The sequence below is a fragment of the Chamaea fasciata genome, unplaced genomic scaffold (genome assembly GCF_029207755.1).
Source record: "Chamaea fasciata isolate MVZ Bird 193981 ecotype frontalis unplaced genomic scaffold, bChaFas1.0.hap1 SCAF_18, whole genome shotgun sequence".
Classification (NCBI taxonomy): domain Eukaryota; kingdom Metazoa; phylum Chordata; class Aves; order Passeriformes; family Sylviidae; genus Chamaea; species Chamaea fasciata.
This window is the reverse complement of record NW_027094103.1, coordinates 5,332,592-5,355,660: the sequence shown is the minus strand read 5'-3', so window position 1 is coordinate 5,355,660 and position 23,069 is coordinate 5,332,592. Positions and strand designations below refer to the sequence as shown.

Genomic DNA, 23,069 nt, shown 5'->3' with positions numbered 1-23,069 from the left:
CTTGAAGGTTAAAGAAATGAAATGTGGGAGAGACTTGATTCACCACCATGTCTGTGTGCAGGAAGAGAAGAATAACATCTGTAAATACCAGAGGGGAAGATGTTGGACAGCAGAGAGAAGGAAAGTATTCCACTTGATGAGAGGAGTAATTAGATAAGTAGTTGGTGAAAAGGCTGTGCTCAGTAAAACAGTCAGAAAGCAGGTGTGGTGTTTGTGAAAGAACTGAGATATTTGCACAGTAATGTGAGGAGTGCAGCCAGCAAACCAGAGGAACAAGAACTACTGGTGTAGGATGTGAAAACGATTCTACCTCTAACAAAAAACTTGGTGGGATTGCATTGTGACCTGCAATGGGTGTTGGAGGGCAGGTGTTATTCAGAGCTGTCAAGAATAAGGAGAGGTTGGTGTGCATGGGAATGCTGTGCTGGAGCATAAAGAGGAGTAGCATCAGTGAAAGTAAACCTGAGGACAGAATCAGTTTGGAAGAGCAGTGTGCTGGTGTTGAGGAAGGCGATACATGTGTGACGAGTCACAGGAGAGACTGTCTTGGGACATTGATTGGGGAGCTAATGCTACTAATGACAGTAACACAGTCATACTCAGGAGTGGCAACTTTCTTCTTTGGCCACTGAATTAACAAGGAAAGATGCAGCTTTAAATTAGAAAATACCTTTGGATTAGATGAGCAGTTGTGTGATGATTCAGCTTAATGTAAATACTTTAATTAAAAAGTTCTTCCCTTCAATAAAGGCAGGCTGAACACTAAAAGAGCTACGTAATGAAGCCACCTGGACTTGTGAAACTTGGAGAATTACAATATCTTTAAATTAAAAGGCATGGAAACTCTCTGAAGCATGAAAAGAAAGCATGCAAGAAAGGGCCCTGAATCTAGTTGGGAAGCTTGTTAATCTTCAGCCTTTCAGCCCCTAATGGCACACTCCAACATGAGCAACTAGGAAGGGTCAATGGCAGTGAATTATGGTTTTGTGGTGGTGTTAAAAGTGTATTTCAGTGGCTACTTAGTCATGTTGATGTTTCAAAAGGTTTATTACAAAGCCATTGAAAGTTGCTTGCCACTGTTGGTTCACCTTTTTTAGGTCTAATTTCATTTGTGTTAGTAACAAAGGTCCTATTAAAAAAAGAGGATCCATAATTAATGAATTAGTTTGGTAATCATGTATTGGCTGAAGTTAAAAAAAGTATTCCAAATTGTAAGACTTTTTGTTCGAATTTCTTCCGGCATTTTTTTCAGAACACAATTAAGTAAGACATTTAATTCATTGGCAATCTGAATAAGTGTATGAGATGCCTGTTTTTGCTATATTTCTCTGAAGATTGTCATTAAAGCTTTTTTTATTCTTACTGTCTCTTACCACAATGGCCATTTTCCTTTAAAACATGGAATTCCTTTCAGTCCCAAATTTGCCATGTGCAAAGTACTGTTCCCCCTGCCCTTCCCACTAGGCACCCGTGTGTCAGTGGAATCTGCAGCAGTGATTACCCTCAATTCATCTCTCTGATAGACTAAAACCAGTGGCTGCTTGCTCTTGTGAGCAATACTAAAAATTGCTGGGAGGGTTTATTATGTAGCATGTGCCTGTGACTCGCTTCTACATAAGCAGTGAAGCTTCAAGAAATTTGTGGACTCTTCCATGTCAACAGTAATTGATCTAAATATAGTTTATCCCAAAGTGGTGTTTTCTACGAAAGGGTAGAAAAAGGCATTAGTATCTTAAACAAGGACCTTTTCATACGGGAATTTATTATATCTGGTCACTTTCTTTCATGTTTCTACGCAAGCAAAGTAGAAACGTAACTTTTTCACCTTTATAAAAGTTCTGTATTTAAACCCGTAAGAGGGAAGGGATCTGCAGTTTACCTTTTACTGCTTATTGGATTTCCAGCTTTGCTTCTACCAGAATATCAGATCAGCTTCTGCAGATATCCTACCTTCTTTGCAGGCCTTCTGGTCTAACTCATTTTCAGGAGGCCGAGCAGAGCAGGGTTTAGCAAAACTCTGGTTGTGTTTCCCAAACTGCAGGCTTGGATGTTTTTTTCTGTTGCCTCTGAATGAAAATGGATGTCTTAAATTCTAGTGCCCTTCATAAATCCTATCCCTATCAGTTTTACATCTTCCCCTTCTGATGAAGCAGCAGCTGCAGCAACATGTTTTGAAGTGATCAAAAACAGCTTTGTGTTTTGTTTCACCAAGGATGTTTTGTACGGTTGAAGTGACTCTTGACATTTATGCACATTTTAGTACATCTCCTTTTTAAAAGCTAGGTATTAATGATAAAAACCCTCTGAGCATTTCCACACCTTTCCTGAGCCCTTGCTGAACTCCTGTTTTTTTTTTTAACCCTACCTTGTGGTGTTTTAATTATAAGCTGTTTTCTGCCAGTCCATTTCCTTGAATTGCACTCAGCACAGCAGGATGCTGTTCTTGCCTGGCATTGATGTCCTAGCACAATACACTTGATAACACACAGCGTGGAGCTGCTTGATCTGAGAAGAAACACTCCTCTCTAGGAGCTTCTGAACTGTATTTCCAAACACTGCGGCACAAAACTGGACTTAATCTTGAAGTTCTCTCACCTCTCAAATTACCAGATGGAATTAGAAGCTTTCTAAGCTTTCAGTAGGTAATATGCTGGACAGAAAATTTGAAGCTTAGGGGACAAGGCAGCTTTTATGTAAATTTTGAGAATCTGTGTGTTTAAACAGGAGCAACTCAAATCTTGGAACTAATAAGATCTGGCAAGACCTGGTTGCTTCACCAGCAGCAGTTTAATTTTGACATCATTTGACATAGTACATCCATCGTTATGAAGGGTTTTGCTTGAGTGGCTTGACATCTCTGACACACAAGTTTTCCAAAAGGTAGAAGGAGCCATCAGCATGGCAAAGTTCCATTCTGAATTGGTAGCTTCAAGTTTTAAACAACTGAAAATAGCCACAGAATCACCTCTGTTGGACAACTTTCTCTTGATGTATAACCCTATACTTAGACTATAATTGTGCTGGAGTGAATTAGATAGCAACTGTAAATTGGAAGGAGCTGGGTGAATACTAATTGTGACTCAGTCCATTGGGAAACAGATTGAGGGTTGCTTGTGTTCACCACACTAATTTTCTAAGGATGAAAAAAAAAAAATAGTGCCCCATGAGTTTTTACTTCAACCCATTTTTTCATTTTCTGCACCAACTAGCCAGCAAATGACATTTCTGGACTAATTATATAAAGTCAAAGAAACAGATCTCTATCTGTCTTGGCTAGTAAAAATACCACTGTTGCTTTTATTGCCTGTGGTTGTAGTATTAAGAAGAATAAAGATCTTGGAAAATAACTGATCTTCCAAAATTTCATCGCTTTCAGAATATGAAGTGTGCATGTAAACATTGAAAATGATGGCCTTTTCTTTGTGAAACACTCAAACGTGGTTAGGTCCTCATCTTCTGAATTAAGTTGTTATCTAAAGATGAGTCCATGGCACTCTAATTTATTTTTAAAGATAAAATTATTTGTAAAAAGGACGTAGGAACGGCAAAGTACATGGAAAATTCTTCCACAGAGTATTGTAAAAGTAAAATAGAAAACCAGTCCAATTACACCTTTGCCACCAGAATCTGCAGCAGCTTTTCATGGCAGTCAAGTGACTTAGAGGCTTGTTAGCATCTCTTTATTGCCCTGGAAAAAGTTGCAATCGTTGCTTTTCTCAGGAGACAGATATTCAGGTCAAATAGAAGCAATTTAATATCTGAGGAGCACTAGTTTATTAAGCAGCTGACAGTGTTGGGCTTGAAGAAGTCACTTGTGGTGGCTGCTTTGTGCCACTTCAGTCGTGGTTTCAGCAGCGAATCTGCTGACAAGGGCAGATGCTGAGGAAGGAGTGAGTTCCGCTTCCTGGGTGCGGACTGATGGAACTCTCTCTCGGTGGGATCTGGGTAGCTGTTTTTCAAAGCATCTGGCACAAATTCTGTTGATTTAGGATGTTAGCCTGTGTAACCCTTCCTTAACCTTGCATGTTAAAACCTGTGAACTTTTGTTTTATTCCTGGGGGAGATAAATTGTTAAGTCCTTGTGGGCGTTGTGTTTAGCTGCGGAGGGTCAGCCATATGGTGCCGCATCTGCTCTCACTTCTGAAAGGGAGCTGATTCTTCATGTGTTTGGTTCTGACTGGTTCTTTGGGTTTAGCTGCTACCATTTAATGCCATGGGAAAATAGAGCTCCCCGTGCTGAGCTCAGTAGAATTCGATAAAGCGTTCTGCATTAGTTAGTGTTATTTTTAAAGTCTTGCTGTAATTGAAGATTTGCTTTTTGTGTCTCAGTACTGCTCTGAAAATCATAGTGTAAATAGTTCTACAGAACCATTAGGATTAAGACCAGATTCTAAAACTAAAAATAGATTAGCCTTTAAAGTAATAAAAAATCAGTAATCTTCACTGTCAAATCATTTTACAGTTTTGTTTCCTTTGAAATGTACACTGTCTGAATTTCTTGGCACTGACTTCTTGCTTGTGATAGATAGCATATTCTAATACTGAACACTAGAATTGCTGCTTTATTCCTGTAAGGCCATGCGAGTGTATTATGCACAGCCATTCCTTTATGGGTGATCTCTGTAGACATGTAATTCCTAGGATAACGTGATAATTAAATAGCCCTTGCTTATCCCATTAACCCGGGGCAAACTCAGTATGCTAGAGCCAGATGAATGCAAAACGACTCTGCTGTTCCTGGGCTCCAGCTAGGGAATTTTTTTTTTGCTCATCAGTGCCTACATATGTTCCAAGGAGCATACTGTTTGATGTTGGGTCTTGTGGAGGTCTTTTCCCCAGGTAATTCACTGAGCAGCCTGCAAATGGGGTTTAAATTACCATGGAATTGCCGTGGACCTCTTGTTTTCCAAAGATAGTGTGAAAAGAGAAAGTTTTATTGGCACGGTTTCATATTTATTTCAAACAGTTGTAGTTAAACCTGTTGAAGAAGAAAGAAGACTGTGTAGCTTCTCTTTATTTGGGATCATGACTTAGTTTGTTTGGTTTAGTGAGGCTAAATGGAGCTAATCAGCTTTAAAGGAAAATAAGCAGATTTTTTATATAGAAATGAATGCGTAGCTCTGCTGGTTAAACCCTATTACCTTCAATAACATCTAGTAGTGTTAAGTAACATACAAGCAGATGTTTATAATGCTTATATTTTTTGGCTTTTAATTTTTCTCTTTCCAAGGTTAATCCCTTATTCCCACATTAATCTTTCTTGGTGCCCACCTCCGTCTTTCTCTGAGGTTTCTCTCCACCGCTGTTCCAGCCTTCCTGCTTAGGAACCTGCTAGTTTTGCTGGCTATGGCCCACCCTGCAGTGCCTCCACCCGAACTGGATGTTCTTTATTTATTCCTGGTAGGCACATGGAGCCTTCCAGTCCCTTTTCTTGAGTAACATCTTACACCATGTTCTTCCTGAGTTATTGAATCCACTTGTCATGTACACCTGTTAACCCTGACACTGAGATGAGGGGGTGTGGGGCTTTATTTCAGAAGTCATCAACTAGCTTTTCCTTAAGAAGCTTGAGAGTGGATAACAAAGCCTCGTTCTTCTGGCTGAAGATGGGTCTCCTTCCTGGTTTTAATTACATCCTACATCTCTGAGCGTGTGTTGGAGGAGTTGTCTTACGTCCTTGAGCACACAGCTAAGGAACAAAGCAGCTGGAGAGTGGGTAGTTCTGTAAACAGGAACAGAGACAATGCGCCGGGGATGATGCATTTGCTGCAGCAGTTGAAATGATGAGCAGCAAGCTCTGTGTGCAATTGCAGGCTGGTGAGAATCTGCCAAAATATTTAGTTTACCCTGCACAACTCATGTAATGGCTTGTTGGTTCTTTGCAATTGAAGCTATTTCAGTTACCTGCTGAGTAAAATGGCCAAGCTGTTATTGCAGGGACCTGCCATCTTTGCTTACCTGAGTAATGTATCACATACGTCTTGAATTAAAACCCAGAGAAAGTTGAATAAAATGAAATCTACCTTTGCTTGCATCTTTCACTAGTACTAACTATTGCTCCTGATCCTCAGGCTTGACAGGGGACCAGCGAACTTACCATGGGAAGGAGAATGTCCGCTTTAGCAGTAAGTTGCAGACTGGGAAATCTGGGCCATCCTTCTGCTTATTAATTTAGAAATTTTGGCTATTTTTAAATGAAAACGTAATAGTCTTTTCTCTGTCGTAGCTTTTTGACCAAACTTTGACGTGCAATGCTATTTCAAGTGTTTGTGCATGTCTTTTATATCTGTCCTGCCTGGTTTATGTAGCAGACCAGTACATGCAAAGTGTGCTGTGTCCATGTTAATCCTCTTTTTGTGAAACCAGAGTAACAATTTCTGTTACAACTCATTGCAGTTACAGAAAACGGAATAAAGAAGCTTGAGAACAGAACTGTGAATTGCAATGAACAGAAAACAGTTTCTGAATTTAAAGTTTCTTAAGTAATGCAGAATGTATAGTGCAGATGCCAAAATCATGTTTCACGTCTATTTTAAATGTCATCCTCCTGTCCTGTGATTCTCTCTATTAGTAACTTGTCACCTCCAAGAATGTCAGTCAAAAGCCCATGGGCCTGTTTCATCCACAAATGCCTCAAGGCTTTGTTCCAGGTTCCCTCAGTTGAGTTAATTGAGAGAAAGTAGAGTCAGCAGTTCACACCATCACCTTCTTACTTCCTAAAAATCTGCTTTACAGTGATGTTTTTTCCAAAGCAACCAAGAATTTCCCTGGAACTCCTGTTGTCTTTAATGATTGACTCTGGGAGCAGGATTATGTGAATTCTATTGAGACTGTAAGAGTAGGTTGTAAACTCCACAGCAAGGTGGATGTATTGCTAATCACCTAATAGAAAGACACAGTCATTAAATTGGCCACCTCCGGGGTTTTTGTGCTGCTTATTTTTGCCTGGATTGATCGGATTTATTGGTTTTATAAAGATGTGCAGGGAAATGTCTTCCACAGTAGATGTTCAGTCTTAATTAAAGATTTTAAAGGCTGTGACAATGTGATGGAACTTTACTAGGAGCTTCATCTTTTTTAAAACATGTAAAAAGAAATCAGCATTTATCAGAAACTGTAGTAAAGTAAGTCTTCAGAGGTCTGCGATGTGTGCACCTGCTCCTGCAGAGGTGAAGTGTGCACACTGTTGTGATTATTGATTAAGATGCATTATCTTAAAGATCCTAATTTGGGGGGAATGGTTTCCCTTCTATTCTTCATGTTTCCTAGGAAAGTGCCCAACAGGATGGCACCACTATGAGGGCACAGCCAGCTGTTACAGGGTGTATTTAAATGGGGAGAACTACTGGGACGCTGTGCAGACATGTCAGCGGGTGAACGGATCCCTCGCCACCTTCACTGCAGACCAGGAGCTGAGGTTCATCCTGGCACAGGAGTGGGACTTGGAAGAAAAAACATTTGTCAGGAAGGACCAGCGAAGGTGAGTAGGAAGAAAAAGACAAAGATCTCATGTTACAGAGAATGGTTTCTGTGTGGTACAAATACTGGTGGTTCAGTTTGTGTAGGAAATCTCATGGTAAAATTGACATCTGGTGAATAAGCCTGTGTGAATGTGCTGGTTGGCTGTTTGGCAGTGCCCCATCTGCAGTTTGTTTTAATTAATATTAACAGATAATTCAATTCAGCAGAGTCTTTTTATCAGCAGAGTCTTCTTATCTTCAGGTTGTCTTAGCAATGTACAGGTATTCTTGAACTGCATCAGGGGAAGGTGGGTTTAACAATGACTGCTGCTGCACTACCTCGTATAGAGATAATTACTTAAATTTTTTCAGTGAGATTTTGATTTCCATGAAATACCCTTAGCTCTAACAAAGAGCAACTTTGAGATAGGAATGAAGTAAAAACGCATTTTGAGTTACAGCTACTGTGTTTTGGTAGCTTTAGATATTTCATTCTGTTAGTTCACAACAAACAATTCCTTCTTTTTCTGCGCGTGGGTTCTTTGTCACTCATGGGCTGCTGTGACTGATCACCAGGAGTGGCTGAGTAATGGTGTATTTCTGTCTCTGGAGAGTTAAATGGTTTGATCCAGAACAGTCTGACCTAAGTTGTTTATGTTCAGGAATACTTGACTTCTGGATGCTGCTGTGTGATTTTTGGGTTTGAGATACTGAAGTGCTGCCATGGCAACAGAATAAGGTGCTGCTTATGTGTAGAAATAAAGGACAAAGTCAGTTATAATGTGTAAACCAAGAAAACTACTAAGTATTCTATCAAGTATTTTCCTCTGTTCCTCAACTGTAGTCTCACTACATTGCCAATGTATGGGCCAGAAAGATAAGGATGAAAGTAATCAGAATATTTTGGAAATCAGCTTTTACATATGAAGACATTAGAAGGTTCTATGTAATTTAATTTGTTACTGTGTTTTTTGCCCCGTGTCTTTAGAATGTAACTTAATTGTTTTGCAGGTTCTGGGTGGGATATCAGTATGTGATCACCAATCGAAATCACTCTCTGGAAGGTCACTGGGAAGTAGCTTATAAAGGTGAGTCTCTCAAATTACTGCTTAGTTCAGTGCCCATGGAAACTGTATTAAAGCATGAATATGATTTGCAAGAGCAACGTGACTTCTTTCGCTGATAGTATTGAAATAGTATAGGTGAACTGCTTCCCTTTACAGGGTAGAAGTGGAAGAATTTAATACTCAACACACATTTTAAAGTTTAAGAAGTTTTATGGGTTTTCACACTGCCATAGAAACAACGTGTGTCACTTTATTTGGGCTTTCCCCTTGATTACGATGAGAGAAAGGAAACTGCTCTGTAACTTCTCATTCTTTGTGGTGAATGTTTAGATGAACTGCTGATTCCTGGTTCTAGTATTTGCAGACTAGTGTGGCATGTTTGGAGGTTTTAACTTTTTAAAAATTGGTAGAATTTTATGTACTAAAACAACACGCTTGGATTTCGCAGAATTGACACAGATTTTTTCTTTTTGAAGTATTTCAGGTAGTTTACTTAAACCATGTCAGAATTTGCATAATCTCAGAAATGTATCTCATTTTATATGAAAAAATTGAACATTAATTTGATGGACATCACTGGCTAAACCCTTTCACTTGCAAAACAAGCAGCTCCCTCTGCTGAAAATGCAAAGTTATGTTTCTAAATCTTTTTTTTTTAGCTAATTCAGTCGAGAGAGAAAGAGATTAGTTAAAGTCATAATGTGAACTCTTATGTGTACAATTGCATATCTAATTCCTGTACTGGTTTAGGTAATGGAAAATTTATAACAAAGGTGTTGTTTTTTAAGCATCAGCACTGTGAATTCCAGTGTAGCATTCAAAAACTGATCTGAATAGTTTTTTTTCTCATGCATAGTTTTCAGTGTCCACGGAAAATCTGGAAGGAAATCTTTCCTTTAGGTACAGACACATAATTATGATCAGTATTTTCAAACAGTTGGGTCTTGAAAAATACTTCCTTTGACACTTGAATACAAAGATTCTCCTTAAAAGGACCTTTCTTAGCTCTTTGGAAAGCTGACTGCACTGCCATCTGCTGACAGAGTGGTCACAACAGGGAGGCATGAATTACAAAAACATCGTCGTGACTTTATCATTTATCAACTTTATTTAATTTGATGCATTTTATGAATTTAAACCGTCTCAATACCATATAATCTTCTGTTTTCAAGCTTTATATTTAAAAAAGAGATGCCTCAACGAAATAAAGTACACAGTAACGTTCAGTAGTTTGTGAGAAACTTCTCTTAGGCTTGTATTGAGGCAGACTGAATTCCTAATACCTGTTTGAAAAGTGATTTAGGGTTCCATAGCTTGCAAATTTTGATTTATTGTTGTGGCATGTGGTCCATAAGCCCTCCAAAAAATGCCCCCAACACCTTTTTTACTGTTTGGAACCTATCAGGGTGCTGTTTCATAAGTTGAAAGGACCAAACTGTGGATGCCCTGGTGCATCCCCCCCAAACATGGAAGGGCTCTGCGGGGGCTGCACATCTTTGGAAGCAGTGGTGGGTGCGTGAAGTGCCAGGCACAAGATTGCTGTGTGGGCTCTTGCTCCACTGGTAGCAGCTGTGACCAAACTCAGCGTGGTTTGACGAGGTGTATAACTATTGTCAGGGAAACCCCATGGGGCTCCGTGAAGCAGCGCTCGTGGAGATGCTGGAGTATCACTTCTCCTGGTTCAGAGTGACAGAATTACCCAGTACTTTGAAAACAGCAGCCTCTTTTCTGTGTGAGTCAGCCCTTCCCTCCCAGCTGTTTGCCTTCCCCCAGAGCAGTGCTGCTAATGGGAGCTGAAGCTGGAGGACTCTTTGTACTGGAGTTGGTGTGCATGAAGTGAGTGATGTTACGGAGCCTCTCTAAAGCTTTACATATCCACAGGCTGCTTATGCCAATGTGTCTTTTTCCAGGCTCTTCAGAAGTGTTTTTACCCCCTGTCCCTACCTTTGGTACGGATATGTCTGAAAAGGAAAACGTTCTTTGTGCCCAGCTCCAGTGTTTCCGCTTTCCTACCCTCCGGCACCATGGTTTACACAGCTGGTTTGCTGAAAACTGCTATGAGAAATCTTCATTCCTCTGCAAAAGGAGTAAGTTGGGTTCAGTTCAGTGTTAACTGTGTTGTGTGTTTAAATATGCATATAAAAAGTAGCTGGAAATTGTTTCATTACCCATTCTAATTTTTGCCCAGTGAATTAGGAAAAAAAAGGGCAAAGTTGTATTTCTGCATGATTTTAATAAATAAGAGCATCATAGTGTCTAGCTGTCACACAGTACAGAGTTTTACTAAAAAATCATTAGGCAGCAGTATCAGCCCCAAAATAAACTTGGGCAAAAAAGTTTTTGGGTTTGTTGTTTTGGTTTTTTTCTTTTTTCAATACCTTATTAGTAAATATTGCTCTTAAGTTATTAATTTAACATTAAAACGAGGAAACACTTCCTTCTGCTTTATTTAGAGTATTGCAAATTCTACTAAATTCTTTCCAGCCAGTTTTTTAGAACTGGAAGGGAGAGACACTGACTTAAAAGTGGGAAAAAAATGGTCTTTGTTCTGTATCTTGCATTCCTGTACTCCAAAAGCCTTGATACCAGCAGAGGTATTTGCACTATTATCAGGTAGTCTTAAACATTACCTGATCTAGATGGTGCTTCTTTGCAAGGAGAGAAGTTGTTTAACTTGAGGGTCATAAAGGGTGCAACTGACTACCAGGGCAGTTATGCAGCCTCTGTCCTGAGAGGTTTTTTTGACCAGATTAGATAAAACCCTGAGCAACCCATTGGGACGTCATGGCTGGCCCTGCTTTGATCAGAGATGGAGCTGGAGACCTCCTCAGCTCTCTTGCAGTCTCACCTTCCCTGAGGAGGGTCCTGTGCACAGGGTGGAGGGGACAGGCCCTCCTCCCTGAGCAGCCATTCCAGCTGCCAGGTCCTAGCACTGTTCTCTCTCTCTGGTTTTGGCACCTGCCTTCAGGTCAGTGGGCAAAAGGCAGCTGAACTTCGCCTGCTGGGCAGGGATCAGGATGCTGCTGGGATAGTGGAAGTACTGTTTCCTGGCTCTCTTTTAAAGTCCTGGCCTGTTCAAAGGCCTTCAGATTTGGTCTAGAAAAGCTGCAGCTATTCCTAATCTCAGGAAAGAGGAAGGGAGCTGCAGCAGGCTTTGGCAGTGAAGGTTAAGCTTCTCAGACCACTTGGTTTCCTCTGTCTTGGAGATGATGCTGGGAAGTGTGTCAGTTTAAACACCTAAAATTCACCTTGTCAATGAGCTGAAAATCATCTCTGTGTCCCTGGAGACTATCCATTATCTTTCCCACTCCCTGGAGATCCCTTTTCAAAGTTCTTTAATGTGAAAGCCTTGATTTTAACTGGTGGTCTGCTCGTGTATACAAATCACTTAATGCAACAAATTAAGCGAGATTCCATGGATATTGACGTGCCTTACTGTTCTAGGCCAGACCTGCGTTGATATCAAAGACAACATTGTCGATGAAGGCTACTATTTCACTCCCAAAGGGAATGATCCCTGTTTGAGCTGCACGTGTCACAACGGAGAACCTGAGATGTGTGTGGCTGCTCTGTGTGAGCGGCCCCAGGGGTGTCAGCAGTATCGTAAGGACCCCAAGGAGTGCTGCAAATTTACCTGTTTAGACCCAGGTAAGACTATTGCTACAGGTTTGTCAGTAAAAATCAGTTGAGTGCTCAACTTGGGTATCTTTGTTGGAAATGACACATCCTTGCAGTGCTGCTGCATGGCTGGGTACAACCACTCCATGGGGAAAGGTCTCAAATCATGGGAAACACTTCAGGCCGTGGCTGGAAATGTTACTTAGAAAGAAGAAGCAGTAGTTTATTTTCAGTTTGGTGAGGGACAATACTGTGGGTTTTTAGTAGAGCATCTGGTACATTTCCTTTGTCGTGTTTAGTTGTCATGAAAACAAAACACTTTTCTCTTGAGCACCAATTAAGCATCTTTTTCTGGTCATGAGCATATTTATGTGTGTGGAAGTTTTCACTCAGGGATCATGTGGGAAGCAGAGTTTTTAAATTATATAGAGTTTCAATAATAATCAGGACCTGCAACCTCAGCTATTGGATGTGGCGTATCGGTGCAGGTTTTGAATCGATAAAGTCAATGAAGTTGACTTTGAAGTGTTTGTCAGTCAGTGTTTTGGGGTGCAGATTTTGGGGAGGATTTTGGGATTTTGTTATTTTTCTGTACAGAAAGGGCATGTAGCTTACTTGGAGTTCACTGTGAGGGTGGTAAGATACTGGAGCAGATTGTTTGTGGAATTGCCTTCCGTGTGGATATCATGCAGTGCCCGATTGGACTCTGTCCTGGTCAACCTGCTCTAGCTGATGCTGCTTGAACAGAGGTTGGACTGGGTGATCTCAGGTTGTTCCCTTTAACCTCAGCCATTCTGTGACACTGGGCTTTTTGGTATTTTAAAAGAACCTAATCTTGTCTGAGTGCATTAAGAAACTATTGTTCTGAACTCCAGTGGAAAACATAGAAGGTCAGCTCCTCCCATCAGAGGCTTCTATTTCAATCTGTTACAAATAAAGGGGAGCTTATTGGCTTCCAAATTTGCAATCTTACTGGTCCTAACTAGAGAAATTAATCATTAAAGGACACTGGCTCTCCTTGTGCCCCATTTGTTTTGAGGGTTTAGCTTAACAGATGTTTGCAGCTAGTGTGGCAGGTCTGTCGGTGAAAGAGTGGGGGAAAAGCAGAAGTCTTCCTCCCACTCTTATCAGCTGAGTTAAGGCTTGGGCTTCACTTTTTTTATCTTCAGGAACAGTGTCAGCAAAGCATCATCCAGCAGACAGGATAAGATGACCTGGGATAACCTCGTGTCGTGTTCTTTAATCCTTGCTTATGGCTGTGGGTCTTAACTATTTCATGAAAACTGATTTGAAGAGAGTATTTTACCACATCCTTTCTCATCCTTAAGCTCTTCTTCTGTATTGAGGCTATATGAGACTGTTTCATTATACTTTTGCTTGAAGAGTTCTGCTGGATTTTTTAGTAACTTAAGTTTTTTAGAGAGGAATTATCAAGCAGTCATCCAACTTCTTTCATCATGAAGTTACTTCAGCTAGTGATAAACACTGAAAAATTTAAATTAAACATTTCAGTTTTCCTTCTGGGTGGTTATAAATGACTATTCTGGATGACAAAAATTAATGAATTACTTTCTTTAATCAGCATGTATTTATCTTTGTCCAGTTCTTTCATGTATCTTCCCTAAGCTCTGTTGCAAAGGAAAGAAACCAGTTTACTAATCAACAGTAAGTAAATTAATCACCCAAGGAGAGACCTGGGGAAATAAATCCTGCTGTTGGGTTGGCAGGTAATCAGCTCTTGCAGCATGAGTGGGTGAGCAATGATTACAAGTGGTAACAAATATTACTGAAGGACTTGGTAGTAGGGGGATTTTTCAGTGGTAGGAGTAAGCTGAGCAATCACAGCTATACTCACTTAAAAGATGCTTCTCATTTAGCAGGAGATAAATAGCAGAGGACTATTTTGAAACCAAGGTAGTCTGTCTATTGCTGCTCCATGTTGTGGTAGAAAATAATTTTTCTGTTGTGGCTCTTGTTTAGACAGACCTGCAACTGTGAAAAGGTAGTAGAAGAAATAGAATACTTGGAAAGAGCTGATGTGCTGAAGCTTTTCTAGTGACTGAACTGGTGCAGTTACAGGGCACTACTATACTGAGGGTAAAAACAAGTTTTCTGAAATAATTTCTTTGTGTTTATGTGGGCTTCAGGTGTCTTTGGTGGTCTCAATCCCACCCTGGAGTCCATGCCCACTTCCTGCCACTCATTCTTGCACCTGCACTGTACTGCGGTATGGTTCTTTCTCACAGAAAAGTGCTGCCCTATCTCCACCTGGCCCCCCTTCTCTAGACAAATCTTGTTCTTTCTCATGCCATGTTAATGCCAACAGTCCTTGGTTATTAACAACAATTCTCATCTGTTATTACTAACAGTCCTTGGTTGGCTGCACAGCCACCTGGTTGTTGATGTGCGAGACACACACATGAGCCCCTTATCTGGGAATTTAGAGATCAAAAGGATCCCACTTGGACTCCTGTTTATAGGGTCACAAGAGAATGGGCTCTAGTTGTAGTCATTTTCCATCCTGGCTACAATTTTGAGTCAGTAACTTTCTTTGAAGGTGCAATAACAGAAGTAAAACTCCATGTGGATTGTCATTCAGGCAAGAAAAATAAGTTTCCAAGGCTGTTCATTAAAAAACAGGTGTTCATTAGACGCCTGTTAGTTCCTGGGAACAGACAGTGTTTCTGATAAACTCAGGAGGGCTTAGTCCAAGTGCAGCTCATCAAGGCTGAGGTCTAATGAGCATTTCTCAGATCACAGTGCAGCCTGCAGAGGGGGGATGCACCACCAGAATCCATCCCACAACTAAAGTCAGCTTCTCTGAGCCTCTGCTCCTCTGTGTATGTTTTACTAAAGGCACTTCAGTGCTACTGACAGCCTGGACTATTCTGCAGTGATCATGGTGGCATCACCACAAGCTGGAGGAGGAGCAGGGGCAGGTGTGTGGTGTTCAGGAGGCTGTGCTGGCTGGGAGGTGTGTGACTGCATCAGTGGAAGCTCTGTCAGTGATAGTTGCTAAAAGGCTTGACAGCACTCAGGCTTTTGTGCTGCACAGCCGAATCTGAGAGGGTGTAATGTTCGAGCTTTATGCCTAGTGCACTATTAAATGAATTTCTTGTTGCCAAGAAGGCGTTGCATAATAAATGCCAGCCGGTTAGCCATGGACTGGAATGACAGAAATCAGGTGGATTCTTCTGTTACTAGCATGTGTAGCAAACTAAAAATTTTTGTGAGGCTTTTAGCCTTGTTTTATAAGAAATCTTTGATAACACTTGAGTTGCTGTTAGTGAAAGGAAAAGTATGGAGGGAGCTATTGTGGCTGGAGTGGGTGCGGGAAAGGAGAGGTGGCCAGGATCTGGCTGGTTCCTCTGGGAAGTGGCCCCGCAGTGACTGGGAAGAGGGGCCATGCCTGCTGGTGCTTGTGTCCTGCAGCAGCAGGTGACCGTGTTGTGAGGCCACCTCATCTGTTTCTTACCCACCCCTAACCTGGGTGTATTTCTCATTCAGAACTCTTTAATGGGCAGTTGGTGCAAAGAACACAGTACATCATCTTCAGGTCACTTTCCTTTGTGTAGAGTACCTGTGTGTGCGTGAGGCATAACCAAGTGTGATTAGTTGAATTGTGAAAAATTAATACCTCTTGTGCCTGGTGCTGGGAATACAGTGGTAGTTTGTTCACAACAGCCTTCCCTGTGTGGATCTGGTTAGCGATGGGATAGAGCTCTCCAGCTTCTGAGCTCTTGGGTCTGTTTCTTGTTCTGCCACTTGCTTTTGGTATGACTCTAGGAAAAGGTTTAATTCCCATTCACCTCGATCTCCTCAGTTCCTGAGCGATGATTACCGTGTTCCTATCACTTAGTGCTGCTAACCAACGTACTGGTATCATGTGGAATTTAGATAGCCACGTCTGGGTGACAGTGACAATGTTCAGAGGTTTTTTTAGTGGAAATGGAAGGGTTAGGATGTTATGTAGTGTATATAAATACGGCAGTTCTCAAGCCTTTTCCTCTTTAATATAATATCATCAGCCATGCAAGGGAAACAAGTGGATGTGCAAGATGCCATTAACCTTTCTTTTTCCCAGTTTTCGGAGGCCAGAAGCCTTCAACGTTTTGCCCCTTTTCCTGAGGAAGATATTCTTAGAAACTTTCAGATCTTCTTGCAGTAAAAAGATAAATCACCTGATGATTCATGATTTTCTTATATATTTGAAATATGGAGAAGTGTTAAACCAGGCTAATGAATCTCCACTCTACATTTATGTCTCCGTTACTGACAGAAGAACATCAAGAAAAATGAATCTTGGACAAAAATAGCAGGCTGTTTTTCTATGTTTTATGTAACAGATGGCAACAGCCTGTTTGACTCGATGGCCAGTGGAATGCGCCTGATCGTGAGCTGCATCTCCTCCTTCCTCATCCTCTCTCTGCTGCTCTTCATGGTCCACCGGCTGCGCCAGAGGCGGAGAGAGCGCATAGAGTCCTTGATTGGAGCAAATTGTGAGTGTCAGCTCTCACCTTGTGCTTATTATTGACACACTGGTGTGTGTAAAGGGGAGAAATGGCATCGTCTTGCTTGGCTGTGCCTGTGTCTTGGTGGGCTCTTCAAACTTGAACTTTTGTAGTGGATACTGGGAACATTTTTTTGTTTGTATGTGGTCCAAGTCTGAAATATCTTCTGTGTGAACAATAGTCGGTAGTTTGATGAGGTTAGAGTCAAATTTAGATGTGATGCAGGACAAACAGACTTGGAGCAGGTGGGCCTGGGTATTGTGTAATTGCAGCAAGTTGACTTGTATGGGTTATGTAGACTTTTCTAGGTCTTCAGAAGACATGAGTTCCTGGGGTGTGAAAAGTGGAAAAAAGTGTTGAGATCTGACATCAATTGAAGATGACAGCACGAGATAAAGTCACTCACTCCTTTTCCTTCTCTTGAAACAGTGCACCATTTCAACTTGGGCCGCAGGATGCCTGGTTTTGATTACGGTCCCGATGGTTTTGGAACTGGCCTTACTCCACTGCATCTTTCAGACGATGGGGAAGGTGGAGCATTTCATTTTCACGATCCCCCTCCACCCTATACTGCTTACAAATACCCAGATATTCAACATCCTGATGACCCACCTCCTCCTTATGAGGCTTCTGTCAATCCAGACAGCATCCTTTGTTCCACTCCAGGTACGCAGGCAATAATTTCTGTTTTCTCCCACGTTTTCATTTTGGCTAGAGGATGGTTGTTTTTTTTTTTGTAACCTATAATCATGTGTTGTAGCAATTGTGATGGGAAAAGACAGTTTACAAAAAAATCTCCAATTTCTGTGATGGAAAAGTCTTTTGTTAAAATGTGTCATTAAGCTTCGTTTTTTTCGAAGGTTCTTTGAATCACCTAAATTAGCAGTGGAATCCAATCTGTAAGCAGTTTACTTCTTAAATCTTACCTATTTTTGAGCCTTACCTTGGATGGATTAGCTGGTTACCTTTTTTCTACCATGCTGATACCATTTTTGGTCTTTTGAAGATAGGTTGATAGAGTTTGGTATTAAGAAGTAGAACAAATGTCAAGTGCAAGAGATTTTGGATAAAATGTATCCAGCCTCTTCTCTCCTCCCTGCTTCCCCCACCCACACCCCCCAAAAATTGACCAAAAATACCACTTTCTAATGATTCACCCAGTGCTCTTCAGTTTTGCAGCTGTGATATTCGCATACTGTAGAAATCATTCCAATTTGGGATTTTATGGCAGCACATTTCACAAGATAAGTGAGCCTGATTAGTGCAAGCATCTTATTTATATGTCAAAGTTTTATTTTTGTTACACAATTTTCCTCTTCTGCAGTCTCATCTTGTTGTGCAGTAGCGCAAAACCAGGAAAAACTCAGAGCTTCCAGAAATACAGGTCATAAACCTGTTTGGGAACATGAAATGATAAACTTCACGTTCTGATTCTGCTTGTTTTTTTGTCCTTTGCAGATGGAGTTCTTTCTCAGGCTGTGCAAAGCAGTCCTCCATCACTAGGAAACTGTGATGTATCCCCACAGCTTACAGAGGGATGTCTTCCTCCCTCAGTTGGTCCTTCTCCAGTGGAGCTGGAAGACTCTGCTGACAGCAGCACCTTTCTTGTCCCTCCTGACACACCCATAAATGAAAACACCCCAGCAGAAACTTTGACAGGCAGCCGCCACAGCCACTGTTCCCTCAACACCATTGTATAAAGGAGTGAAACGCCCAGCACCGCTCAGAGTTCTAGCAACTGTTTGCACAAACACTAATCCGTGGCTTGAACTTCAGAAGGAATCTCCACTTTGTTTTTCAAACACTGCTTTTATGTTCTAGGTTAGGATTGTGCCTCTCGTTTTTTGGCTGTCGTTATTCATTCACTAATCAGTTTGTCCTGTAAATATGGATTGTACAACTGCTCTTTTTTTCCATTGGCTATGGAAAGGAGAGCAGAGAATTCCTTTGACTTCTGAGGAGGTGAGAAGTGTGGGTAGTTTGGGTTGGTTTTTTTTCTTAACCTGAGAGGAGTCAAAACCTACATCAGAGAAAAAGCTGCTTGGATTTGGCTGGATACCACTGGACCCAGGAAAAAGACAATGGAAAAGAAGGGTGGGGGCAATCACTGTTCAAGCAGAGAAGATGGAGCTGCAGGGGAGGGGGCTGGGGGCCTGTTTTATGGAGTGGGACACATGTCATCAAGAGTTACACTGTGTAAAACACTTGGGGTTTTGATCTGCCTTGATCAGAACACCAGAGGAACTGGAAGAGGAATGGTCTACGCAATATGTGACAAGTGGGTACTGAGAAAACTGGGATTTGCAATTACAATTGTTTGTTGTCGGTAGCTGCAAAACCTCATACTGTTGGGTAAGCTTCTGGCCCATGAAGAAAACTGGGTCTGTTTGTGTGATGTCCCTTTGGTAGAACCCTCACATGTGTTAGGAAGTATTTTAGGGAAGAGATGGGGAGCAATTAACTTTAATGCAGCCTGAGTTCACTGTATGAAGCCTCTGTTTGTTCTAATCCCATAAGAAAGATTGAGGTATTTTCTTTCTAGTTTAACTTCTTTACGGTGCACGGTTGCACAAAACTGGCCTGGATAAAAGACCACTGTTCTTGCTTTTCTTATTGCATGCTATACTTAGCATGTGCGTTCCCTCCTCTTCATTTCACTTTTTACAGTTCTACAAATACCACTTAAAAATGGTTATCAACATGTACTATAGGTGATGTTTAATTCTAATTGGACACCTGTTCCTTATCTCAGTCCCATAAACAGCCAACCCTGTTCTAGAGATTTCCCTTGTGCCCCCCGAACCATTTATGCAGGTCCCACGAGGGGTTATAATGAGGTTAGTGTACTTAAATCAATAAAGCAGTTTGCTTCAGTCTGATATGTCATCTTAAATTTCCCCCTTGTATTGAACTCTTTAAGCTAAGTTAATTTACAGATGGCAAAGATTCATTCAATCCCTCACGAAACCCAAAGTCAAGCACTGTTGGTTTTGATAATGAGTACAAAATAACCTTTACAGGCAATTTTAAATTTGTTTGGATTTCAGTGTACAAATAATTTACCCTTTTCTCCCATCCTCCCATTGCCTCTGCTTCTCCTTGACTTACTGTAACAGTCAGCAGATGAGATGAATTTTAAGGAATTTGTAAAGAATGCCTCTTGTGAGTGGTCTCCTGTTACCTTATGAAGGGTAAAAACCTAGAGGGACAGGAAGAAAACACTGCATGGGGGTGTGTATGTGATCTATTTTTCTAGTAATGATGAGAAATCGTACTTGTATGACAAATCCTAACCTACTGTTGTGGTTTCCCAGTGCAGCTGACTCTTTCCCCATGGAATATGCTGCTACTTTCTATTCCCTGTCTCGCCTATAGGCTTATACTGTACTTGGGGATTGGTCTTGACAATTCAACTCGTTTTGCACAGAAAACCGTGAGTTTGGTTATTGAGGTCGTGTCTGGTGTCTCGACTTGGAGACACTTGCAAACAGCCCTGACTCCATCGGAGAGCGTGAATCACAGTTCTGGGGAGCGCTGCTGGCACACGAGTGGGAGGAAGCACTGGTTGGTGGGAAGCCTCTCCACCTGGAGCCGTTCCACCGCCCCATCCTGCTCTCTGCCCTGCCTGGCTCCAGCAGCAGCGGTACGAAACGAGAGGAGCGGTTCTCCACCCTGTGCGATCTCTGACCGAGTCCTCCTCCGAGTTCCAAGTCCTGGTCTAATGAAGTGAATGGATAGCAGTAGTCAGAACCATGCATACAAATAATTGAGCATTTCTGAAGTATGAAAATAAAGCGGGTTTTGTGCGTTTTTGAGCACATCCATACGTTTTATACATTGTATGTACTGATTTTTCTTTAGTTTTATAGGTACGAATGCGTGTGTGCGTGCGTGTGTTTCTGGGTGGTGATATATATATACACACATATATATATATCTCTCTATACATACTGTAGACAGTAACCTTTGTGCTGCGTCCAGCTAGGTGAAGCTAAGCACTGAGATAGAATTTAGGCTCTAGGGTTAATACTTCTCTCGAGCTGGCTACACTCTCTTGTAGGACAGGCTGTGATAGTGTACACTTAAGTAGGATGCAAAGTCTATGCTACTACAATCTGTTCCTGAAAAATACTTTGTTAGCAGTGCAAAATAGAAAATTTCCAATTTCTTTTGAAGCCAGATGGAATATTTGTTCTTTGTAGTATCCTAGCGCAATAACAAAAGGCCTTTTGGCTTGGTTCAGTCTCTGAAGCTGTATTTTGTGGCTGAGGTGAACAGATACCTTACCTCACACTTCTCCTAACACTGCGGGAATCTGTTCAATATTTTTGTATTTTACTTTTGGTTCTGTGGTGAATTTTATTTGCAAATAAGCTCTGTTACAACTGGCAACTTCATTGTGGCTCCTGGTTGTAGCTATTCCAAATGGAGGCTTCTTTGTAGAAGCCTCAGTGTGATATTTTCCCCATTGCTTCTGAGCCTTTCTCACTTGTGTATTGGCAGGAAACTGCTATTTTCTGTTTTCCCCTATCCTTCTTCATCTTAACTGTAAACAAGGGAAATTCTGCCTTGAATGGAGCAGCTCACTAAATACAGCTCATTTACCTCTCAGTGAGCTTCTAATTTGGCAATAAAATTGTCTTTTTTCCCTTTTAATGTAGCTTTTTCACACTGAGTACTTTCTCTTGGAGTAAGAGCCTATGTAGCAGGAAATGTCCCAACTACTCAGACTGCTGGATCAACTGGGGAAGAGTTTTCTTGACAACAGTGGACTCCTCAGCAAACCTTCCTTGCCCTTGGCAAGGTGACTGGTGGGCAGTTTGTTCCGAGTGCCGATGACAGAGGGTTGGTTCTTGCCCAGGGAAAACCTCTGTGGTTTGATTGCCATTAGATCGATGAGATCTTTGCAGTTACTTTCTGCATTGATTTTTTCCCCCACTGCCATTCATATCTCTGGATGTCTTTTTTTAACAACTGGTGCATCCTAAATGTCCCTGCAGCCCCAGCAGGGAGATGGCATTGCCACATGGTTTCCAGCAGCCTGTGGGAGCCCAGGGTGTGTTTTTCTCGGGATGCCTTTGACCACAGTTGTTGTCAGGTCCCAGCACTTGGTTCTGTGCTGGGCTGGTCTTGTCCCACTATGGCCTCGGACCAAGCTGCTCCTCAGCTTCCCGTGCTGTGGTGCCATTTTGAGGTCTCTGCTGCTCCCAGAGCAGCCCCAGACACTCTGGTTTGTCAGTGATGCCCATCCACGGTCTCACAGCAGCCTCTGGCTCTGTACTGGGTGAGTTGAGAGTTAAAATGTTACAGGGGCGGTGGGTTCTATTGTGCAGATCAGCACCGTCATCCCGGTGTGCCAGGAGCTTGTCTGTGTAATGTTCAGTCCTGTTTAGTTTGAGCCTCTGACCGTTCCTTTAGCCATGCACAGCAGGACACTGATCTAGATGAAAAATGAAGTAGGTGGACGTTTTTTTCTGAAGGCTGAATCTTACAGTTGGTGGGTGCTCTGCCTCCACAGGTGCCATGGGGGTGTTGGCCTGTTTCAGTACTTGGGAAGAAAATGTTTTTTGTGACCAGTAATTATTACCAGTCTTTTCCCATCTCATGTTAATTAAATTTGAACCTGATACTTAAAGATGTTTTTATCTTTCAGATGTGACTTCTCAGTGGCAAAACACTGATGTTTTAATGTTGCCTCGTACAATCCATAATGTACATCTCCTTTTTTCAGTTGCTGAAATGTCTTTTTTCTCTCTAGCTAAGGAACATGTAATATGCAGAAATTTCTTTTTAATTTCCCTTGCAAGTTGGGAGCTGGACCGTAAAATTAGAGTAGTTGAGTGTTGAGGAGGTGAATCAAAGTTCATGTTTGCTTCTCATGTTCCCCAGTCCCAAGCGAAATCGGTGTTTCCTTGGAATAGAGGCTTTCAGTGATGAAGATGCGCTTCCCCCTAACAACAGTCAGCATTGCCTGCCTGCTACGGTACCACATAGCTTTAATTTTCTAGTCTGTGCCCCTCGAGTGTTGAGTGGGTGAGGGTCGATGCCAGCAGAGGTGGCTGGGCTGTGCCGTCCCTGTGTGTTGGGCTGAGGGCGCCTGGGAGGCTGCGAGAGAACGAGACACTGCTTTTTACCTTCCTCGGGAAAATCATTTTAGCCAGCGCTGCACTTGCAGGCTTCTCCTGTGTAGTTGGTTTGTGACTGGACTTAACTGTGGCAGTGTATAAAAGATTTTGATATTCTGTGAAATACCATGTAGAATTTAAATTTGATACTATAATAATTGAGTCCCTGTGACACTGGTTTTTGTTTTAACTTCTTTGGGGTTGGCACTAATCTCTTTTTTTTTTTTTCAAGATGCTGTGAGAAACATTTCATCCAAATGCCAAATAAATTGTGTTCTGTAAGACAAA

General features: G+C 41.6%; 1 protein-coding gene across 2 annotated transcripts in view; it reads left to right on the top strand.

Annotated features, from left to right (window-relative positions):
* Window positions 1–23,069, top strand: part of DGCR2 (DiGeorge syndrome critical region gene 2) — a 45,122-nt gene extending 22,053 nt beyond the window's left edge. Inside the window, exons 3-10 of one of the 2 annotated variants that reach the window (XM_066199468.1) lie at window positions 6,072–6,125; window positions 7,270–7,480; window positions 8,472–8,548; window positions 10,438–10,614; window positions 11,972–12,175; window positions 16,492–16,644; window positions 17,086–17,322; window positions 18,115–23,069. In XM_066199468.1, coding sequence (XP_066055565.1) covers window positions 6,072–6,125; window positions 7,270–7,480; window positions 8,472–8,548; window positions 10,438–10,614; window positions 11,972–12,175; window positions 16,492–16,644; window positions 17,086–17,322; window positions 18,115–18,356 — 1,355 coding nt within the window. In that variant the 3' untranslated portion in view covers window positions 18,357–23,069. Of the gene's footprint in view, window positions 1–6,071; window positions 6,128–7,262; window positions 7,481–8,471; window positions 8,549–10,437; window positions 10,615–11,971; window positions 12,176–16,491; window positions 16,645–17,085; window positions 17,323–18,114 lie in introns of both variants that reach the window. The other variant, XM_066199467.1, reaches the window with a different exon arrangement.